At 39.0% G+C, this 24254-nt stretch overlaps 1 protein-coding gene across 7 annotated transcripts in view; it reads left to right on the top strand.

Moving 5' to 3' along the window:
• The window catches only part of CPEB3 (cytoplasmic polyadenylation element binding protein 3), a 247140-nt gene that overhangs the window by 91242 nt on the left and 131644 nt on the right, over nt 1-24254 (top strand). For all 7 annotated transcript variants that reach the window (XM_074382575.1, XM_074382576.1, XM_039465097.2 and 4 more), the window contains exon 4: nt 6842-6898. In XM_074382575.1, the coding sequence (XP_074238676.1) occupies nt 6842-6898 (57 nt within the window). The remainder of the gene's footprint in view (nt 1-6841; nt 6899-24254) is intronic.

Genomic DNA, 24254 nt, shown 5'->3' with positions numbered 1-24254 from the left:
GCCAGGATTACAGGCGTGAACCACTGCACGCCAGGCTGGGAGTTGTGATTTAATTGTTCTGGAGTGCAGCCTTGGATGAGGAAACAGAGACACAAAATATTTAACAACTTGCCAAAAATTATTCACTACTAGTATGTGAAGAAACTAGGATTTGACCTCACGTCTGAGCTCACAGCTTTTGCTTATTTGTTATTTGGAACTTATTTGGAATATTATAGTACCAATGTTTTATCATTTCCTTAAAAGAGTTTTAAAGAACAGTTTACTGTATTTTTTGCATATTACTATTGCGATTTTAAGATACTTTTCTGAAAGAATGTCTCTCTAACTTTATAGAGAATGTTAGTGGGAAATAAATCCCAGCAGAATATGCATTTTACCTGTAAGTCTTTATGAAACATGGCACTAACATTCTGTTATATGAAGCTTTCTGAAGTACTTGCATTTTTAAAGCAAAAGGAATGATTAGAGGAAGGTATGGCCGTTGTTCCCTATCTCATAACATACTGTAGAAGTAAAGAGATGACTTTCGGCCGGGCGCGGTGGCTCAAGCCTGTAATCCAGCACTTTGGGAGGCCGAGGCGGGTGGATCACGAAGTCAAGAGATCGAGACCATCCTGGTCAACATGGTGAAACTCTGTCTCTACTAAAAATACAAAAAATTAGCTGGGCATGGTGGCACGTGCCTGTAATCCCAGCTACTCAGGAGGCTGAGGCAGGAGAATTGCTTGAACCCAGGAGGCGGAGGTTGCGGTGAGCCAAGATCACGTCATTGCACTCCAGCCTGGGTAACAAGAGTGAAACTCCGTCTCAAAAAAAAAAAAAAAAAAAAAAAAAGAGATGACTTTCATAATTAATTATGAATTAATACAAATTTCACTTTATGTTTGGACTCTCAAAAGGTTGAGTTTAGTTGGATTTTGAAACTTTGAATTGTGATAGATGTAGTTTTTTTTATAGTGTTTTAAATGTGAATGTGAATTGAGATTATGAGACTGTGATTTTGACAGACCGAATAACTATATGTAACCCTATTCTCCAACCTCTCTCTTCATACCCTCTCACCCCTATTTATCAGATACTGTGCAGTGGGGAAAGTGGGACACAGTCTCAGATTTCCACAGCATCATTTAACTCAGTAAAACCAAGTATGCATTCCAGTTTTTGAAACCTTATATTTTATACTATACTTAAAAGATAGCTAGCTGACAAGAACAATTTAAAAATAGCAGACCATGGACAGGTGACAAAATGTCACACTGGCAGCACCAGAGTGCATTATACAAAATCACCAGATATCACACACTTGATTCTATTTTCACAGCTGATTAAACAACAGTATTTGTTGGACAAAAGGAAGAGAAAAGAAATGACCTCATACGAATTTGGAATCAGTTTTTCTTTTGCTGTTATATGTTTTCTTTTTCCTTCAGAATTCCTTAACAACTGTAAAACTTAAGATACACAATATATTAAGTTGGAAAATTATAATATAATTTCAGTTTTGGAAAAGAAATCTTTATACATACACATTACCTAAACTGGAAGAGTGTAAATCAGAATGTTAACAATGCTTAATCTTTGGTGATCTTGTTTTCTCCTTTTTTTTTTTGAGACAAAGTTTTGCTCTTGTTGCCCAGGCTGGAGTGCAGTGGTGCAATCTCAGCTTACCTCATCCTCCACCTCCTGTGTTCAAGAGATTCTCCTGCCTCAGTCTCCTGAGTAGCTGGGATTACAGGCATGCACCACCATGCCTGGTTAATTTTGTATTTTTAGTAGAGATGGGGTTTCTCTATGTTAGTCAGGCTGGTCTCAAACTCCCAACCTGAGGTGGTCTGCCTCCCACAGTGCTGGGATTACAGGTGTGAGCCACCATGCCTGGCCTGTTTTCTCCATTTTTCTGCATTGTCTAATTTTTCTCCATTGAAAATATATTGCATTTTATAATCTAAAAATTACTTTTGGAAGAGGCAAAGAAACTAACTTAAAAGATGCTGTGAGCGATTTTACTTTAAAAATTGCATTATTAGTTGGGGGAAAAATTAGAATATATTAGGTAATTGATTCTGATGCATATGACCTTCTTGATCCAGAGTTTCTTTTTTTTTCTTTTTTGAGATGGAGTTGCTCTGTTGCTAGGCTGGAGTGCAGTGGTGTGAGCTCACTGCAACCTCTGCTTCCCAGGTTCAAGCGATTCTCCTGCCTCAGCCTCCCGAGTAGCTGGGACTACAGGTAGGTGCCACCATACCCGGCTAATTTTGTTGTATTTTAGTAGAGATAGGGTTTCACCGTGTTGGCCAGGCTGGTCTTGAACTTCGGACCTCAGGTGATCTGTCTACCTCAGCCTCCCAAAATGCTGGAATTATAAGAAACTCTGTCAAAAAAAAGAAGTACTGGGATTACAGGCATACCCCGTCACTACTAAAAATACAAAATTAGCTGGGCACGGTGGCTCACGCCTGTAATCCCAGCTCTTTGGGAGGCTGAGGCAAGTGTATTATGAGGTCAGGAGATCAAGACCATCCTGGCTAACATGGTGAAACCCTATCTCTACTACAAATACAAAACATTAGCCAGGTGTGGTGACATGCACCTTCAATCCCAGCTACTCAGGAAGCTGAGGCAGAAGAATCGCTTGAACCCGGGAGGCAGAGGTTGCAGTGAGCCGAGATCATGCCTTTGCACTCCAGCCCGGTGACAGAGCACCCATCTCAAAACAAAGAAAAAAAATGTTTTGTTGCTAACTTTCATCCAGAGACCTGTTGAAGTCAGAGGCCAAAGAATTAGGGAGAATAGGCCAGGCCTGGTGGCTCACACCTGTAATCCCAGTACTTTGGGAGGCTGAGGTGGGTGGATCACCTGAGATCAGAAGGTGGAGACCAGACTTGCTAACATGGTGAAACCCAGTCTCTACTAAAAATATAAAATTAGCTGGGCATGGTGGCGCATGCCTGTAGTCCCATATACCCGGGAGGCTGAGGCAGGAGAATCACTGAAACCCAGGTGGTGGAGGTTGCGGTGAGCCAAAATCTCGCCACTGTACCCTAGGCTGGGCAACAGAGCAAGACTCCGTTAAAAAAAAAAAAGAAGAAGAATTAGGGAGAATGCCAGGAAAGGTAAAAAAACGTTCCGCTTTTCATTGATTAATGATACTTTCAATCTGCAAAACACTGCCTAAGGCTCTTGTTTTACTGCATCATAAGAAAGTTTAGGTTGGAAGTAATCAGTGTAAGATAGAGAATAATAATTTGAAAACTGCCAAGCTTCCTTTAATTTCATCTTTCCAAGCTGAAAAGTTGTAGGAGCTCATGGAAAGGATCAAAAAGGATCCATGTAGGTGTGTTTAACTTCTGGAGGACAAAAGGGATCCCTTTATGTTTGGGAAGCTAAGTAGTTACAGGAAAATGTAAAAACTTTTTTTGATGTAGTGATTTTAAACTACATAATTCTTTACCATAAATGGTTGTAGACACAGAAAAGAAGTCAAATAAGGATCAGCTAAATTCGAGTTTGCATGATTTCATCGATAAACCTTTATTATTATTCTAGGAATGTTTAGTGAATATTGCTAATTTTTTAGACACTACACCCTTCTCTAAATATTCCTTGGTTAAAGTTTGAAAAGATCTTCCGTATATGCGATTTCCTTAAGTTCTGATGGGCAGTGATTTTGAAGCCTAGAGGGCTTTTGGATAGACTTCCGGTGACTGGCTAGTTACTATTATATTTGAATACCCCAGAAAAGGATGAAAGCTAGTTTAGAGTAAATCACATCTAGTTTTCATGGTTATTAGTATTTGGTGATAATGAATTCAAATAAGGTCTTGATTATCCAAAAATGATGGCGAGAACATTGAGATAGCTAATTGAAATGAGAATATCATTCTCCCTACTGAATCAAAGCCTTGTTCTGGTGACAAATTTTCCTATTATAGGTTCTGATCAAGGTGGTGGTAGGAGATAGAATTCGTTGCAGACTATACTTTTCAGGGTCTCTAAAATGACTTAGGAACTGGAAAAACATAAGGCACATAGAGCAATTATATATAGATACATCAAATGTGTCCTTTTTTTTTCGTTTCTGTCAAATGTATCTTTTAACAATGGGGTAGTTTTTGAAATTCCTGATAATTAGCTTCTAGTAAATATGAAAAGGTTTATGAAATCTATAAAAAATAAAATAGGTGATTCTCTTAGATGATTCTTTACTCATATGGCTTTCTAATAGAAAACATAATCGAGTCTAAGAAAAGAATTTTACTTATATTATAAATGCTAGCAAAATAGTTTCCACAAAAGTAGAGAGATGAAACATTTTTCTCCTAATAAGGAGGTTTGAAATAATAAAAACTAAAAATTGTTATTGAAAGCTCTATAATGCTTCATGATGAAGTTAGAACAGTTTCATCAGAATCCATCAAATTCTGATGGATTGTCCCATTTATGGATGTATTTAAGATCTTTCCATTCTTTTTTTTTTTTTTTTTTTTTGAGACGGAGTTTCACTCTTGTTACCCAGGCTGGAGTGCAATGGCGCAATCCCGGCTCACCGCAACCTCCGCCTCCTGGGTTCAAGCAATTCTCCTGCCTCAGCCTCCTGAGTAGCTGGGATTACAGGCATGTGCCACCATGCCCAGCTAATTTTTTTGTATCTTTAGTAGAGACGGGGTTTCACCATGTTGACCAGGATGGTCTCGATCTCTTGACCTCGTGATCCACCCGCCTCAGCCTCCCAAAGTGCTGGGATTACAGGCTTGAGCCACCGCGCCCGGCAAGATCTTTCCATTCTTGAATACATACATATACACCAATACAAGTGACATTTCACTTGTGAGGGTTTTGTTTTTCCCTGCCTTTTTAAATTTTTTGTTTTGAGATGGAGTCTGCCTCTGAAAGTGCTGGGATTACAGGCATGAGCCACTGTGGCCAGCCCTTCTTGCCTCTTAATATGAAATGACATTTTACAAATTATTGTAGCCTGGGGATCCTTAAGGAATCAGGCTGGTCCTGTCTAGGCGAAACTTTATTTATTTAAGAATTTAAGAAATTTATTTATTTAAGAAAATTTATTTAAGAAACTTTATTTAATAATTCTCCCTTTTTATTTAAGGCAAATGCTCTGTTTTGTCCACTATGATGCTTTCCTTTTGGGCAAAAAGAACTTAATAATGCTATTTGCCTCCAGTTGCACATAATGGAGTTTGCTAACAAATAATGACTGACCCTTTTGCACTTACGTAATATAAAACAGTATATGTTGTAAAAATCAATTATTTTAACCTTATCTTTAGCTTTTTCTGTAGTACTGCTTTGTCTCCAAAATACTGTTGACATTTATTTAAACAATGGTAGTGAAATAAGATTAACATTTTTTGAGAATTTCATGATAACTCCAGTGAACATTAAAACCTTGCAGAGTCAAGTTTATAGATACTACCTTTACACACAAGCATTGTTTCAATAACTATTTTGTTGAAGGAGTTTGGTTAAGAAAGCTAAGTACATTTTTTTTTCATATAAGATTCTTTCTAATTTTTCTTTTGATATATCTACCTTCTTGTCCCATCATAATTAAAGAAAAAAATTACCGAATGTCTGCATCTTCCATTCTTGCCCCTAGGGGCCATTAGTTGAAGCATCCGATTCTGACATCTTATAGACCAGGGGTTGGCAAACTTTGTGAGGTGCTAATGAGTAACTATTTTAGGTTTTATGGGCCATGTGGTCTCTGTCACATATTATTCTTTGTTTTATTTTTGGTTTGGTTGTGTTTATAAGCCTTTCTTTCTTTTCTTTTCTTTTCTTTTCTTTTCTTTTCTTCTTTTCTTTTCTTTCTTTTCTTTTCTTTTCTTTTCTTTTCTTTTTTTTGTTTTTTGAGACAGCGTTTCACTCTTGTTGCCCAGGCTGGAGTGCAATGGCGTGATCTCAGCTCCACTTCAACCTCTGCCTCCTAGGTTCAAGAGATTCTTCTGCCTCAGCCTCCTGAGTAGCTGGGATTACAGGCATGCACTACCATGCCCGGCTAATTTTGTATTTTTAGTAGAGATGGGGTTTCTCTGTATTGGTCAGGCTGGTCTTGAACTCCTGACCTCAGGTGATCTACCCGCCTCGGTCTGGGATTACAGGTGTGAGCCACTGTGCTCAGCCCACAAGCTGTTCTAAATGTAAAAATGATGCTTAGCTCAGAGGGATACCAAAACAGGAAGCCAGCCATTGTCAGCAGAAGTTTGCAACTCCTGTTATAGGCTTAAGGATGAATATATGGAGATTAGCATTATATTCTATGTCATATAACTAGTTAGTGAGACAGCTACCAGAACTCTAGATTTTTAAGCCAATCATTTTTCTCTGTTCTATCTATTATATACATTTTATCCTCTTCATCTGGTTGCCATTATGATTATTATATTGCATTTTTGAGCCAGTATGAAACCTCTTTTTATTCTCTCTAAGCTTCAAATTTATATACTTTTTCAAATCTATATTTTTTTTTGCTGCTTGAATGGAAGGACAGTATAAATGTTTGTTTAAATAAAATGCTTAATCCAAGGAGTTGGCATGTTTAAATTGGAATGCAAGAGATGTGTTAAATCTCAGACTATTATAACAGAAGCTTTTGTTTTGTTTTGTTTTGTTTTGTTTGTTGTTGAAACTTTGGCTTTGTTTTAAGACTTTTCATGTGTATGTTTTATTACTTAATTTAAAAAACTGTTGTAACTGCTTTGGACTTTGATAGCATTGTTATAGATTGTTCTAGCTTTTTGTAATGTTCATATTTTAAGATGTATTTGAAATCATTACATTAAGCATTCTTTGTGCTTAACATTATTTTATTTTTTAGGCCGCATGGGGATAAATTTCCATCATCCAGGAACAGATAATATTATGGCACTTAACAGTAAGTCTTCATATGAAATATTCTATAAAATTAGCAGTCAAGTTTGTAGCATGTTGTTTCTACATTCTCGATTGTTTGTTACATTTTAACCTTCTGCTGAATGCAGTATAGACCATTATTCTATACTAGTGGTTCTTAAAGTGTGGTCCCTGGACCAGCAGCATCAGCATTGATTGGGAGCGTATTAACACCTCAGGCCCCATGACAGGGCTATTGAATCAGAAACTTAAGGATGAGGCCCAGAGGTCTGTGTTTGAAGAGGTCTGTGTGTGATTGTGATTCAGGCTAAAGTTTGAAAATTGCTACTTCAAACCAGGGTTGGCAAACTATAGCTCTGCAAGCTAAATCTGTTTTTGTAATGAAGTTTTATTGGAATATAGCCACACCGATTCGTTTATGGATTGACTATGACTACTTTTGTGCTACAAAGGCAGAGCCCACAAAGCCCAAACTATCCACCATCTGACCCTTTACAGAAAACGTTTGCCAACTCCTGCTCTATACCATTGGATTGGAGGAATGAAGGAGGTAGGTGAAGGGAGAGAGGAAGTGGGGTAGAGAATGTACTATGAATGAATAAATCAACTTATTTATACATAACTCAGAATTTTTTCATTGTGGTATATAGCCAGGTATTTCAAGCTTGACATCCAGGGGTATGCCATTAATGGAATTTGCATTGTATATATGTCAGCAACTTTACAGGTTTGAAACAGTTTTTTTTTAGTATAATTGTTGGATCAGGTTCTAAAGCAGGAAAAATTTATTGACCAGAAGGTCATTACATTAATTAACACCAGAAGAAATATCTGGCTGGCATCAGCTCTCCTTCCTAGTGTCAATGGATCAGATAGCTTTGCTGAAGTACAGTCTCTAAATGGAAATTGTTCATTTTCAAAAGGACCTATATAAGCCATTGGATCTTTTAAGTTTAACTTTTAAGTTTTCTTCTCTAGTAAATGAGTGATATCAGATTGTCCCTTCTCATCCTCCCAGATATACAAGCTGACTCTCAATACACATGGCAGATATACTGGGTAAATCTAAAGTTGTGTACAATTTTATTTCTTTCCTTCTTGCTTGAGTAGTTATGTTGATTGTCATTGGAATCCTTTAGAACAGGTTTTATGTAATCTCTAAAATATATATTTCACATCTTGATTCTGACATGGAACCAGTGAGTACTGCTGAGAACCTCTGGCAGTGCTTGATGATGCAGATCCTAAGCCTTTCCATACATATTTTTTTCTAGATTGCTAGTTTCCCTTCCTTTGCGGGAGTGGGAGGGCAGGGGTCTTACGGACAATAAAAATTCCAAAATATCTACCTCTGATTTTCTAACTTCTAAATGAAAGGTCACCTTAAATTTAGATTATGCTTCTTTAGTTAGAGTCACAGAGGGAGCACACACACACAAAAATAGGTTATGCTGCCTCTAGTTATTTTTCTAGTGGGATGGGAATTAATAAACATGCTTAACTTGCTGAACTTGAGCAGTAATTAATTGTGAAAAGACTTCAGTTAGATTATAAGATTTAAAGTTGAATGCAAAAGAAAAGAGCAGTATGGTAATGTGTCTTCCAAAGGAATGAGTGTTTATCTCAAAAAAGACCTAATTGACATGATGTGAATCCTCTTCTGCAAGAGGGAGAGGTTATAATATGCAATTTTCTGTGGAAAAAAATTGAGCTAAAAGACATTTTTCTTTTTAAAACTTTTTATTCTCTTTGGTTTTTCTTTAATTCTCTGCTTTTAAATAAAAGATTTCATTTATGCTCTTTCCATTTTGTCCATGTTGTGCAGATCCCACTTTTAGCTTCAATTTCTCCAATTCTTGAGAGAAAGGGACTCATTAGGTGATCTTAATGATTGTTCTGAGCATGAACATACTGTTACTCTGTAATTTTTTTAAGTGCCAAAGGGTCATTTTGCTGATATCTATAACAAATGTTGATGAGTTACACATAGTTGCAACAGATATCAGAGTGCATCAGTCTTTCAATGTCTCTGTGGTTGCTGCCCAAGGTCAAAGAACCTTGTCTTCTCAAAATAAACCATACAAACAACCAGAGTTTGACGTTTACATTACCTACTGTCAGTTTTCTTTCAAAGTTGACTCCAGCTTGAGATAATCAGAACAAAAATGGGTACTTGTGGGACCTACAGGCTTTGACAAATTTGCTGGGATAAATCTTTTTTTCACTTTTGTATAGTTAATCCCAGCCCACCTGGTAACTTACATATGTAAGCATATGCACAAACACAAACACACCTATGTATTATTTTTGTCTTCCTTTTAAAAATATATATTTATTTTTTATATTTTGTGGAGATAAAGTCCTGCTATGTTACCCAGGCTGGTCTTGAACTCTGCCTCAAGTGAGCTACCCACCTTGACTTCCCAAAGGGCTGGGATTAGAGGCAAGAACCACCACACCTGGTCTTTCTTTTTATGCCTACCATTTGTTGGCCTAACACTTTTTGTCCTGTGACTGGTCTATCCTTCTTCCTTTCTCTTAGCTTTCATGTAGGAATAATTGAGATGGCTGGACACGGTGGCTCACGCCTATAATCCCAGCACTTTGAGAGGCCGAGGTGGGCAGATTGCTTGAGGTCAGGAGTTAGAGACAAGCCTGGTGAACATGGTGAAACCCCATCTCTACTAAAAATACAAATATTAGCTGTTGTGGTGGTATATGCCTGTGATCACAGCTACTCAGGAGGCTGAGGTAGGAGAATTGCTTGAACCCAGGAGGTGGAGGTTGCAGTGAGCCGAGATTATGCCACTGCACTCCAGCCTGTGTGACAGAGCGAGACTCCATCTTAAAAAAACAAAAAAAGGAATAATTGAGAAAGTTGAGAAGAGGTAACAAATCACTGAAACATTGTTAATTCAGAATTTCTAGCCGGGCGCGGTGGCTCAAGCCTGTAATCCCAGCACTTTGGGAGGCTGAGGCGGGTGGATCACGAGGTCAAGAGATCGAGACCATCCTGGTCAACGTGGTGAAACCCCGTCTCTACTAAAAAAAAAATACAAAAAATTAGCTGGGCATGGTGGCGTGTGCCTGTAGTCCCAGCTACTCAGGAGGCTGAGGCAGGAGAATTGCTTGAACCCAGGAGGCGGAGGTTGCGGTGAGCCGAGATCGCGCCATTGTACTCCAGCTCTGGGTAACAAGAGCGACACTCTGTCTCAAAAAAAAAAAAAAAAAAAAAAAAAAAAGAATTTCTGATTATTGGAAGAGACTAGGTTACAGTTGAGCTGTATTTTCAGAAAAGAAGGGATTCGCTAAGAAAATTAAAGCAAATTGAGGCAGTTTAAATTTTTTTTCAAAAAGAATTGTGAGTCAGTTGTAGTTCGTTCGTTCTTACTGTTTTTTGCTATGTGAAATTTGTGCTTCCTGGGTCTCTATGGAAAGCTTCCATTCACTATGTTTTCCAAAAATCTTCCATCCTTTTTTTACTTTTTTGACCTCACCAAAACCTTTCTCCTAAAGATAAGATCTCAGTTCTCCTGACTTTATGGGAAAGGCAGATGTCATATCTTCTCAGTACTACTTTCCAGCTTGAATTCCCATTTTTTTGGTGCTCCTAGTACATGCCCTCCAGTTATACCTTCCTCTGAGAATCACTGCTCCTGATGTCATTTAGAAGACAAAAAATGTAGCTTGGAAGAGAAAGATAGGTTACTTCTATGGAAAACAAATAGGAGTTACCAGTAAACCCTCAGACATTTAGGGTGTGGAAAAATTGGCAAGGTTTGTGTAAAGCCAATGAGTCTACTGATTTTTCCTGTTCAAGACCATGAATCTATTAATAGTAAGAATTGGCAGGTCAGCCTTTGTGGAGGAACCTAAGAGGCACATTCCAAATTTAGGCCTTTCTCAAAATATTAGGTCCTCGAGTATTATAGAATATAGAAAGGGAGTTATGGGGAAGAAACTATAATCCATCAGTAAGACCTGCTACTTGTCCAGTATTTCCAAAATAGTTAATTCTGAAGCAATATGCCCCTTTTACTTAATCAGGTAATATATTTTTCCTAATGCTTTAATAATTCTGTTCATTATAATCCTTTTAAATGAAAAACACTTGGCATTTGCATAATATATTTTAATTTTCCCTACTGGAGAAGGAAAGCTGCTAAGAGTTACTCTAGCTACATATGTAGTAGTAGTTCTACTGACCATATTTTTCTAATACTAATAGTAGCTTGTGTTTTCTTTTTTACATTCTAGGTCAGGGGTGTTCAATCTTTTGGCTTCCCTGGGCCACATTGGAAGAAGATTGTCTTGGGCCACAAATAAAATACACTGACACTAATGATAGCTGATGAACTTAAAAAATCACACACAAAAAATCTCATAATATTTGAAGAAAGTTTACAAATTTGTGTTGGGCTGCATTCAAAGCCGTCCTGGGCTGCATGAAGCCTGTGGGATGCAGGTTCAACAAGTTTGTTCTAGGTGTAGAATTGGTTTAGCATTTGTGGACTTGTGTAGGATTGATGCCTGACTTGGTGACTTCTTCTATTATGTTGATCCTTAGAAAAGGATATTGGTGCCTCCATGATTCATCACATTAACCAAATTTATGGTCAAATTAATGTTCGAAGTCAGCATGCCTGGTCTTTACGCCATTTGACTTGTCAGTTCCTCTTTTTCCAAGTAGAAAATGGGCTTGGGAAAACAGATAAATATTGGAAAGTTGCTTAATAGGTACAAAAGTAGAAACTGGGGGAAGTGTTTCTTAAGGAATAGTATCATTCAGTTCTAGGAAGTTATCTTCAAAGCAGACTGGAAGGCATGTGAAACTTGAAGACGCAGCAATGAATTAGCAAAGCCAAAAGCATTGTCTGGAGTTAGGTAGATCTGATTCCCCCTTTACAAGCTATGTGGCCTTGGGACCACATTCTTAACTCCTCTTTGCCTCTGATTTATTTACCTGTAAAATGGAGTAGCAATCAGTAAAGTGGTTACACACACACACACACACACACACACACACACACACAGCTTAGCATAGTGTCTGATTTGTGAATAACGCTCATATGAGTTGCTATTGTGAATGCTTGCAACAGCCTTATTGTTACCTTTAAAGATCTTTCTGTGTATGTTAGTGTCTAAAATATAAGTGTATCTCACATTGGTTACATTTAGGTAGATATTCCTGATAGAATTTAAGACCGGATACCTGTAAGTCATTTGGTTACATTTATGTATTTATTTATTTAGGAGACAAAGTTTCACTCTGTTGTTCAGGCTGGAGTGCAGTGGTATGATCTTGGTTCACTGCAACCTCTGCCTCCCCGGCTCAAGCAGTTCTCCTAAATCAGCCTCCAGAGTAACTGAGACTACAGGCACATGCCACCATGCCTGGCTAATGTTTTGTATTTTTAGTAGAGATGGGGTTTTGCCATGTTGCCCAGGCTGGACTTGAACTCCTGAGCTCAGGCAGCTCACCTGCCTCAATCTCCCAAAGTGCTAGATTACAGGCATGAGCCACCACGCCTGGCCACATTTAGATAGGTGCTTTTCTGATGGAATTTAAGATAGCTTACCTGTAAGTCATCACATAAGCTAATGTAGCTGTGTTGGCATGTGGTTTCATTTGTTTTTGTGTGAATCTTTTTCTCTGGATGAAATGCTTTCTATCTATCTATTGACTTTGGAACATGCAATCATGCACCGTCTTTGGATCCTACAGGCCTTTCTCAGTTATTAAATATCTTGTAATGTTGGCACTTTAAAAAAAGTGTCACACACTGCTGTTTGGAATATATTAATAAAATGATATAGCCACATTGGAAAACAATTTGACAGTTTCTTGCAAAGTTAAACATACAACTATAATATAATGCAGGAATTCTCCCGGAAATTTACTGAAGAGGAAAAATGAAAATGTATGTCCACACAAAGAAATATATGTGAATATTCAAAGCAGCATTGTTCTTAATAGCCAAGAATTGTAAATAAACCAAATGTCCATCAACTGAAGGATGGATAAACAGATTGTGGTACATCCATACAATGGAATACTATTTGGCAAATGAATAGTAATGAACCATCAATACATGTAGCAACATAAATGACTGTCAAAATAATTGTTAAAAAGCTAGACAAAAGAATACATAATAGATGATCCTATTAATATGTAGTTCTAGAAAATGTAAACTAATTTACTGTGACAAAATACAACAGCTTCAAGAAAGGAATTTTTGTAGTAATGTTGTCTTCTTTTTTCAGAGGACAAAGTGAAGGGTTACATCTTGGAGAAGTCATATGTAATGATGGCATCTAGTTAAGCAAGTTTCTGAATCTCTTTAAACCTTTGAACATTGATAAGTGGGCAGTTATGATAGTCACTCTATCTCATTGTTTTTGTGAGATTCAGATGAAGTAAGGCTCATGTACAAATAAGGTATTAATTATTACTGCTACATTTTCGCAGTGGGGAGCATAGTCTTACTCAGAGAAGATACTGCCAAGGAGTTACCTTTTTTTTTTTTTTTTTTTTTTTTAAAGATAGTAGCTTTGTAATATAACAGAGATTCAATGTTGTTTAAAAGTTTTCATGTCATTTCTTTTCTGAGATCTTTGAGGTTGTAATTAGAGTCTGTTCCAAATTATAAGGAGATAAGCATTCTGAAGTACCACTTCCCCTCTCACAAGGAAGGATGATTGTTTACCCTCACTCTTCCATATCAAAGTATATAATTTTGCAAAATTGAAGATTTCCAGAATAAAACCTAGATAGTTTGAAGTCTTAAACTTTTGATATCTTTCTTTCTTTCATTTTCCTTCCTTTCTTCCTTCTTTCTTTCTTTTTTTTTTTTCTTTTCTTTTCTTTCTTTTTTCACTCTGTAGCCCACGCTGGAGTGCAGTGGTGTGATCTCGGGTCACTGCAACCTCCGCCTCCCATGTCCCAGTTCAAGCAATTCTCCTACCTCAGCCTCTCAAGTAGCTGGGATTACAGGAACACGCTACCATGCCCAGCTAATTTTTGTATTTTTGATAGAGCCGGGTTTCACCATGTTGACCAGGCTAGTCTTGAACTCCTGACCTCATGACCCCCTGTCTTGGCCTCCCAAAGTGCTGAGATTTAGGGGTGAGCCAGCATGTCTGGCCTCTTTTTTTCTTTCCTATAGCTCATAAATTGGTATATAAAAATGTTGCTATCTTAAGCCAAAAAAAGACACCTCTTCAGAAGCTCTGAGGTCACTGATTGTTAAACAATGTATACATAGCAGTATACTAGAAAACTTGGAACTTTAGGTTATTCTGTATTCCACGTTTTTCCTCTTATTAATGCCTTGAAAATATTTTTTTTAATTTATTATTATTTTTTTAATAGAGATGGGGTTTCACCATTTTGGCAGGCTGGTCTTGAACTCCTGACCTCAGGTGATCCATGCACCTTGGCCTCCCAAAGTGCTGGGATTACAGGCATGAGCCACTGCACCCTACTGCCTTGAAAATATTTTAGAAGGTTTCGCTTGTGTTTCTATTTCAACTGAGGGCTGCCAGTGCATTTGTTGAATCAAAAGAGGCAATGTGAAAGGGCATTAATATGAACATTTGTGTTGGGCAGAGACTTCTCTGTGGCTGGCAGAGCCTCCTCTTCCCCCTCCCTTTATCCTCTGCTGGGAGTGAACTCCTTAGGGAGAGGCTCAGCTGAGAGGAAGTGGCAGAGAGGGAGCTGAGCACATGATGCCAGAATGAGAATAGAGCCAGCTTTGCTAGAATTCCAAATGGAATTTTCCAAAATTTGAATAACACATTGTTATTTCTGTTCACCGTGAGTGGATGTCAGTAAATAATTTATTGGTAGCATAAAAAAGTATTGTAAAGGAATTATCTTGAGATTCTCAGATTGAAGACATTTTATCTGGAATTTTGAACTTTTCGAAGACATGATTCAGTCTCTTTCTGTCTGAACAGGTTTAGAAACAAAACTAATAGATGGTTGCGCTATGAATACATTGTAAAGGATGGCTAATTTAAAAATGAAAAAAATTGGAGGGATAAGTAATCTTTCATGACTTCCAGGTACTCAGATTTCAAACCATTCTGGTTGGATTCTGCACATGAACATGGTAAGGGACCTAAGAGATTATTTTGTTTTGACCTAATTTTACAGATTGGGAAGCTGAGATTCAAAAGGCCATGGGAATTGGCCCAGGTGATATGGAACCAGGAGCAGAACCTGCTGCTTCTTGGTTGAAGCTGGTAACTTTTACTTTAGATATTTAATTGTTAAGAGTGGTTACATCATCATCATTACTACTACTACTACTACTACTACTACTACTACTACTGCTGCTGCCAACTACTACCATTACCTTAACACAGGCATCCCCAAACTACAGCCCATGGGCCGCATGCGGCCCCCTGAGGCCATTTATCTGGCCCCCCGCCGCACTTCAGGAAGGGGCACCTCTTTCATTGGTGGTCTGTGAGAGGAGCACAGTATGTGGCAGCCCTCCAACGGTCTGAGGGACAGTGAACTGGCCCCCTGTGTAAAAAGTTTGGGGACGCCTGCCTTAACACAACCATGCAAATTCAGTGTCTTTGGGAAAATAGTTTTTCTATTATCAGTCACCTTGTTTATGCTTTGAATCCTTAGTAAACTCTATTTTCCTGAAAAGTAGAATAGTAAACCTTGTTTACATGGCCTGATATTGAATATTGTCAGTAAGTGAAGTCTGAAATGTTCTTCACTGACTTTACTGTATTTTGGAAGAAGTTCTTTGTATTGACAGTATTGGGTTGTTCTAACCCAATAATGAAGATACAGAAAACGGAAAATTTACTTACTTTTCCCTGTGGACTTCCGTGTTTTCTCCACTTGTGTAGGCAGTGGAAACTGAACTTCACATTTGTAGCACTCACCCCACTTGTAATTAACTATTTCGTGGGTTGGTGTTTTTCATTAATGTGTATGCTTCAAGAGGGCAGAGACTAGCTTTTATTCACAGTTGGTCCCTAGCTTCAAGTATAATGCCTGGCCTGTTGAATAGGCACTCAATATGAGTGATCAGAAGAGAGGGAAGGAGGCAGGAAGATACCTCAGTGTGACTGTGAAAAGCACAGTGGAACAGTCTTAGAGAATATCCAGTCCACCTTAATTTCTTCCTAAACGATGTGCTTTAATCCTTCCTTTTGAAAGGTGGTTATAATGCATATGGATCTGGCAATGCACAGTTTATGAAGTGGTCTCGTAGACCTCTGTGCCTTTTTAATGCTTACTATGGTTTGCCAGAACATGGAAAAAATCCACTTTTCTTCAGCACCAGTTTTACCCCAGGACTATTCTCTTATTTGAACAAAACATGGCCGTATGATAGAGTAGTGTGTTTCAGCTTTTAGGTTCAGGGGGTACATGTGCAGGTTTGTTACATGGGTAAATTGCATGTCACCAAGTTGATAATGTTATATAGCCAGCAAATAGGTGTATAAGGCTTAGACACACAGATTATTCTGCCAACCACTTCCTAATCCAGTGTGATTTTTACTCCTTTGGATTTTCCCAAAAGGTAACTTGGGTTTCATTTAACTCCTTTATGACAAATAAATAATACTTTATTGATTGTGGAGAGTCAATATATTTCCATGATCAGTTTTACTTTCAGAACATAGTCCCCCTCAATAGCAGCAGGAATTTTAAGCACACTTTCACTCAGGGCTCTAGTATATGCAGAATGAAGTCTGAGACTTGAACACAGGAAGTACAGATCGTTCCTAGGTAAACTTAAGTAGATGAAACTTTGCCTTCTTTTCTTTATTACCCTCCACACACATACTCTTTTGTTATCTAAAGTGTATTTTTTCAGCTGAATATAGTGGAAATAGTGCAGTTTAATGTAGGGAGACAGACAGATCTGAGTTTTTGTTTTGTTTTGTTTTGTTTTTGAGATGGTGTTTTACTCTTGTTGCCCAGGCTGAAGTGCAATGGCGTAATCTCCATTCACCACAACCTCTGCCTCCTGGGTTCAAGAGATTTTCTTGCCTCAGCCTCCCAAGTAGTTGGGATTACAGGCATGTGACACTGCGCCTGGCTAATTTTGTATTTTTAGTAGAGATGGGGTTTCTCCATGTTGATCAGGCTGGTCTCAAACTCCCAACTTCAGGTGATCCGCCTGCCTTGGCCTCCCAAATTGCTGGGATTACAGGCATGAGCCACCGCATCCGGCCAGATCTGAATTTAAACCCTGATTTCATCAGTTATTTGCTGTGTGACCTTGTGGCAAGTTACTTGTGTCTTTTATTTTTTATTTTTTGGCTTTTTAAATTTTTTGCCAGAACAGCGTCTTGTTATATTGCCCAGGCTAGTGTTGTACTCCTTGGCTCAAAGAATCCTCCTGCCTTTGCCTCCCGAAGTGCTGGGATTACAAATGTGAGCTACTGCACTGAGCTTTTGTCTTCTATTTTAAATGGACACTTTAACCACTCTTTACAACTGGTAAGGTTAAGTGTGTAGTGCTCCTACTACCAAATCTGACAAGAAATACACACCACAGTCGGGTAGAGTGGCTCACACCTGTACTTCCCAGCACTTTTGGAGGCTTAGGCAGGTGGATCACCTGAGGTCAGGAGTTCAAGACCAGCCTGGCCACCATGGTGAAACCCCATCTCTGGTAAAAATACAAAAATTATGAAGTTGAAGGCATAAAAGAAAAAAAAAACCAAAAAATAAAAATATTAGTCGGGCATGGTGGTGCATGCCTGTACTCCCAGCTAGTTGAGAGGCTGAGGCAGGAGAATCGCTTGAACCCAAATCGCTTAAAACCAAAAGTGAGCCAGGATCATGCCTCTATGCTCCAGTCTGGGCAACAGAGTGAGATTCTGTCTGGAAGGAAAAAAAAAGAAGTACACGTCAAACAAATGTTAGTCTTTGTTTCTTCCCTATTCTACCCCCTCTTCCTTTGTTTCCTTTTGGGTTTGCACTAATTCTCAATCCCAGCTATACAATCAAAACAGGAGCCAAAATAGAAAACACCCATGTCTGGGCCCTATTCAGAGATTGTAATTTCATTGGTCTAGGGTGACATCCGGTTGGGGGTTGAGGGTGGGCAAGGCGTATGGGAATAACCAGAATTAGATGTGTATCTATCTTTATTTGAGGATGAAAGAATCAAGTAGTATAGGGATTATGCTGTGCATATCCTAGTGTTCTTTCTTTTCCCTCAAGACTTGATCTGCTTTTATTTTTCCCTGAAGTTTTCCCAAATTCAGGTCAGAAGAGGAAGATATTTTTGAAGGGTCAGGGCAGGGCTGATATGAATGAGCAGCTTCTCCATGCTTCTGTAGCCCTTCCCAAATTCCCAGGTCAATTCCTTCAGGTAAGCTTTCTTCTGTGAAGCTCTCCTTCCCACGTGAGTGGAGCCTTGTTGATAGAGAGGAGACAACACTACCAAGAGGTCCAGTCTTTGGTTCAGCTTAGGCTCCTGAACACACCAACACCTATTTTGTTCATCTTCTTCTCTCTGTGTCATTCTTTATATTATTTGGGAGTTCAGAAATGTAGAACTAGCAAGTGTTGGCTGTTCTGAATAGTGTAGGAATTGAGTCTTTATATAAAATTATAGAAATCTCATGAGATTTTTGGCATAGTGGTTCAGAGAAGATAGTTTGTTGAAAACAGATGCCAGACATTTGAGTGTGTACCATTGTAGTAAGCAATTTCAGACCTGATCGGACAGCACCGTCAGTATAAAATACAAAATACTCTATTATATGATCATAATCCTTAGAACTTTCTTTTCTTTCTTTTTCTTTTTCCTTCCCTCCCTCTCTCTTTCTCCCTCCCTCCCTTCCTTTCATTCTCCATATTTCTCTTTCTTTCTTCCTTCTTTTCTCTTTCTTTTATCTGTTATTGTTTCATTTAGCAATATGCTACTGAAATAAAAGTAAGGTGGTAATTAATTACTCTTAGTGGAATGCTATGAGGCCACAAGTATGATGTGCATAAACATCACCCGATGTAAGTGGGTGTGGATGCCCACTCTCTCCAGTAAGGTATAGTAGTAGTGTGCAGAGGGATTCTTTACCTAGGTTTGTTTCCAGAGACATCTTGTCTGATATTTACATTTTCAATTATGTTTTTCTGTTTTGATGAGGAATTTAGGAAATGAACTTGGAAATTCTAGAGTGATTACTTTGTTAACATCTTATATATTTATTGAGAAGTCGTATTAGTAACTTATATGTTAAATGTAATTCAGAAAGTAAATTAGTACTAAGTATGTGGGGACACTGAAAGGTGGTATAGTAAAGCCTTGAGCTTGCATTTTGTACTAATGGGAAGAATAATAATAGACGGAAATGGACAGTGGGGACTAGGGGTTTCCTAGGGAGAGTGGAGACTAGATGTCAAAATATGCAGGTATCAAGATTTTTATACTCTCTGAATAGGTGCTTACTTGTAGTGAATTACTGGAAGAGTAAGTTGGATTGGAATTACTGGAATGTATGGGTCTGCTGTGTGGAATAGTGAGAATGAGGATCTGAAAGATGGTTGCAGCCAAATGATGAAGGGCTTTGGATGCTCCATGAGGAAGCTTGGACACTCTAGTATTGTCTTATTGGAAATTAGGTTTATCCAAAGGAGAATATTCAGGCTGATATGGAATATGGAAAATGATTTCTTAATGAAGAATATCAAATTCACTGTAAAAAAAGAGAAAACCAAAAGGAGCTAAAGTAATGGCCCCCAAATAAAAGTGGTATTAGGCTGGAGTCTGTGGGTAAGAATAACAGACAGGTGGGTGTAAAAAAGAACTTTGTGGAGGGGGGTGCAAAAAAAAAAAAAGAACTTCGTGACGAATAAAAACGGTCCTACCATGGAGTATAGATCTTTGATTTTCTAGTTGTGTTCTATCAAATCCCAGCTTCTAAGGAGGTACCTAAGTGCCACTGTGGGAGAAAGATACCCAACATTTGGGGCCACGGGTCCTTGCCATGCTTGAACTTGAATAGCCTTGCTTTTTAATACATTGTCTTTGTTGGGTGAGAGAGGTCTCTGCTACTGTATTAGTCCATTCTTGCACTGCTATAAAGAACTGCCTGAGGCCAGGTCTGGTGGCTCATGCCTGTAATCCCAGCACTTTGGGAGGCCAGGGTAGGTGGATCACCTGAGGTCAGGACTTCAAGACCAGTCTGGCCAACATGGTGAAACCCTCTCTCTACTAAAAATACAAAAATTCTTGCTTATAGCCATTATTGGAAATGATATATTTAAGCAAAATTAAAAAAAACACAAAAATTCGCTGGACATGGTGGCGGGCACCTGTAATCCCAGCTACTTGGGAGGCTGGGACAGGGGAATCACTTGAAGCCAGAAGGCAGAGGTTGTGGTGAGCTGAGATTGTGCCATTGCACTCCAGCCCAGGAAACAAAAGCAAAACTCCATCTCAAAAAAAAGAACTGCCCAAGACTGAGTAATTAATTATAAAGAGTTTTAATTGACTCACAGTTCTACATGGCTGAGGAGGCCTCAGGAACTTACACTCTTGGCAGAAGGGGAAGCAAAAACATACTTCTTCACATGGCAGCAGGAGAGAGAAGTGCCAATCAAAGTAGGGAAAGCCACTTGTAAAACCATCAGATCTTTCGAGAACTCACTTCACTATCACGAGAACAGCAGCATGAGGGTAATTTCTCCCATGATTCAGTTACCTCCTACTGACACATGGGGACTCTGGGAACTACAATTCAAGATGAGATTTGGGTGGGGACACAGCCAAACCATACCAGCTATTTAGAAAAAGTTTGAAAAACACACACTAGAAATAGGCTAAAGAGGCTTGAAGCAAACCTCTTTATTCTTTTATCCCATACATTTTTTTGGCGGGGGGGGGGGGGCGGTGGGTGGTGGAGAGAGAAAAAGAAAGAAAGAGAGAAAGAAAGAGGAAGAAAAAGAATGAGAGAGAACGGGAGTCTTGCTTTATTGCCCAGGCTAGAATGCAGTCTAAAAATGGGTATTGAAAACCTCTTTTTATGCCAATAATTGTGCTTAACAATGGAGACAGGAAGGAATAAGGGAGGAAAATAATAAACAAGCAGCCAACCAATATTTCATTTAAACCTGTGAAATGCTATGCAATTACTGAGGAGTGATTTACTTCCAATTATGTAGTCACTTTTAGAGTAGGTATTATGTGCTACTGATAAGAATGTGTGTTTTGTGGATTTGGGGTGGAGAGTTCTATTAAGAGTTTATTAAGTTTACTTGTTCTGGGTCTGAGTTCAAGTCCTGGATATCCTTGTTAATTTTCTGTCTCGTTGATCTGTCTGATATTGACAATGTGTGTTAAAGTCTCCCACTATTATTGTGTGGGAGTCTAAGTCTCTTTATAAGTCATTAAGAACTTGCCTTATATATCTAGGTGCTCCTGTATTGGGTGCATATATATTTAGGATCGTTAGCTCTTCTTGTTGGGTCGATCCTTTTACCATTATGTAATGTCCTCCTTTGCCTCTTTGGATCTTTGTTGCTTTAAAGTCTATTTTATCAGAGGCGAGAATTGCAACTCCTGCTTTTTATTTTATTTTATTTTGCTCTCCATTTGGTTGGTAAATCTTCCATCCCTTTGTTTAGAGTCTTTGTGTATCCTTGCATTTGAGATGGGTCTGGATGCAGCCTACCAAAGGGTTTTGGCTTTTTATTCAATTTGCACGTCTGTGTCTTTTGATTGGGGCATTTAGTCAATTTAAATTTAGGATTAATGATAATATAAGTGAGTTTAATACTGCCATTTGATGCTAGCTGGCTGTTTTGCCCATTAGTTGATGTAGATTCTTCATTATATTGATGCTCTTTACCTTTTGGTATATTTTTGGAATGGCTGATACAGGTTGTTCCTTTCTATGTGTAGTGCTTCTTCCAGAAGCTCTTGTAAAGCAGGCCTGGTGGTGATGAAATCTCTGAGTACTTGCTTGTTCACAAAAGATTTTATTTTTCCTTCACTTATGAAGCTTAGTTTGGCTGGATATGAAATTCTGGGTTGAAAGTTCTTTTCTTTAAGGATGTTGAATATTGGCCCCACTCTCTTCTGGCTTGTAGGGTTTCTGCTGAGAGATCTGCTGTGAGTCTGATAGGCTCCCCTTTGTGGGTAACCTGACCTTTCTCTCTGGCTGCCCTTAATATTTTCTCCTTCATTTCAACCCTGGTGACTCTGATGATTATGTGCCTTGGGGTTGCTCTTCCTGAGGAATATCTCTGTGGTGTTCTCTATATTACCTGGAGTTGAATATTGTCCTGCCTTGCTAGGTTCGGAACTTCTTCCTGAATAATATCCTGAAGAATATTTTCCAGCTTGGATTCATTCATTCTCTTCGTCACATTCAGGTACACCTATCAAACGTAGATTAGGTCTTTTCACATAGTCCCATATTTCTTGGAGACTTTGCTCATTCCTTTTTCCTCTTTTTTCTCTAATCTTGTCTTCTTGTTTTATTTCATTGAGTTGGTCTTCGACCTCTGATAGCCTTTCTTCTGCTTGATCAATTCAACCGTTAAAACTTGTGCATACTTCTTGAAGTTCTCCTATTGTGTTTTTCAGCTCCATCAATTCACTTATATTCTTCTCTAAATTGTCTATTCTCATTAGCATTTCGTCAAACCTTTTTTCAAGGTTCTTAGTCTCTTTGCATTGGGTTAGAACAGACGTCCCCAAACTTTTTACACAGGGGGCCAGTTCACTGTCCCTCAGACCGTTGGAGGGCCTCCACATACTGTGCTCCTCTCACTGACCACCAGTGAAAGAGGTGCCCCTTCCTGAAGTGTGGCAGGGGTTCGGATAAATGGCCTCAGGGGGCCGCATGTGGCCCGCGGGCCGTAGTTTGGGGACGCCTGGGTTAGAACATGTTCTTTTGGCTCACAGAAGTTTCTTACTATCCACCTTCTGAAGCCTGATTCTGACAATTCATCACACACATTCTCCATCAGGCCTTGTTCCCTTGCTAATGAGGAGCTGCAATGCCCTGAAGGAGAGGCATTCTGATTTCGGATGTTTTCAGCCTTTTTGCGCTGGTTTCTTCCCATTTTTGTGGATTTATCCACCTGTCGTCTTTGTAATTGCTGACTTTCAGATTAGGTCTCTGAGTGGACGTCCAGCTTGTTGGTGGTGACGTTATTTCTGTTTCTTTGTTTTCCTTTGGCAGACGTCCCTCCCCCACAGAGCTGGACCTTCCCGGGTTCAGCTGTGCTTGCTGTGAAACTCTCAACCATCAGCATTTCCAATTGCTGTTTTTTTGTGGAGGTGGGACCAGCTGAGCCCGATCACCTGGCTCCCTGCCTCGGAGCCCCCTTTTTTCTTTTCCTAATTGAATGGTCGATTCTCTCCCAGGTGCCCCAGTCACCCGCAGAAAAGGCGCCAGGATCTATACAGTTTCCCGTGTGGCAACCGCGCTGGCTGAAACAGCGGCGCTGAGATTTGTGGTGCTTTTCTGCCCAGGAATCTCCTGGTCTGGCTCCCGGCTTCAGTCCCCTTTTCAATCAGCTGAATGGGCGACTCTGCCTTCCCGGAGCTCCAAACGCCAACTAAAAGGGCACTCAGTCCTGCATACTCTGTGCTGAGAACCACTGTACCGGGACGCCAGCAAAACAGTTGTGCCCAGCCAAAAGAGTCACGCCAGTCGAAAGAGTTGCCCTGGCCAAAAGAGTTGCACTGGCAACTCGTGGGGCTCCTCCTCTGGGAATCTCCTGGTCTGTAGGCAACAAAAATTAGTCTGGAAGTCTGGCATCCACTCACTCCCTGCACCTTCACTAGGAGCTGCAACCCTGAGCTGCTGCTAGTTGGCCATCTTGGATCTCTCTCTAGCCCATACTTTTTACCTTATAATATCTTTATTAAGGTATTCTAGCAGAACCAGGTAAAACAGCTTTCTATTAGTTACAGAAATAATTCCTGTTTTGCTTAAGATACCTGTGGGTTTTTCTATAAGATATTGAAAGCAGTGAAACAGAATGTTGGAGAAGTTTAGTTGCTTAGAATGCGGGATATAGTTTATGTTCCTAATAACAACTTAATTTTCTGACCAATCCACAAAAATACCTATAGGCATATATCATTTTATTGTGCTTCACTTTATCATGCTTCATGGAACTGTGTTTTTTACAAATTATAAATTTGTGTCAATAGTTGTGCTGTTTTTCTAACAGCATGTGCTCACTTTTTGTCTGTATATCACATTTTGTTAATTCTCACAATATTTCAACCTTTTTCATTATTACTATATCTGTTATGGTGATTTATGATTAGTGATCTTTTTTTAAAATTTATTTATTATTATTATTATTATTACTATTTTTAAAGAGGGGGTTTCACCATGATGGCCAGGCTGGTCTTGGACTCCTG

The sequence above is a fragment of the Saimiri boliviensis genome, chromosome 12, assembly GCF_048565385.1.
Source record: "Saimiri boliviensis isolate mSaiBol1 chromosome 12, mSaiBol1.pri, whole genome shotgun sequence".
NCBI lineage: Eukaryota > Metazoa > Chordata > Mammalia > Primates > Cebidae > Saimiri > Saimiri boliviensis.
This window is presented reverse-complemented; position numbering and strand designations above follow the sequence as displayed.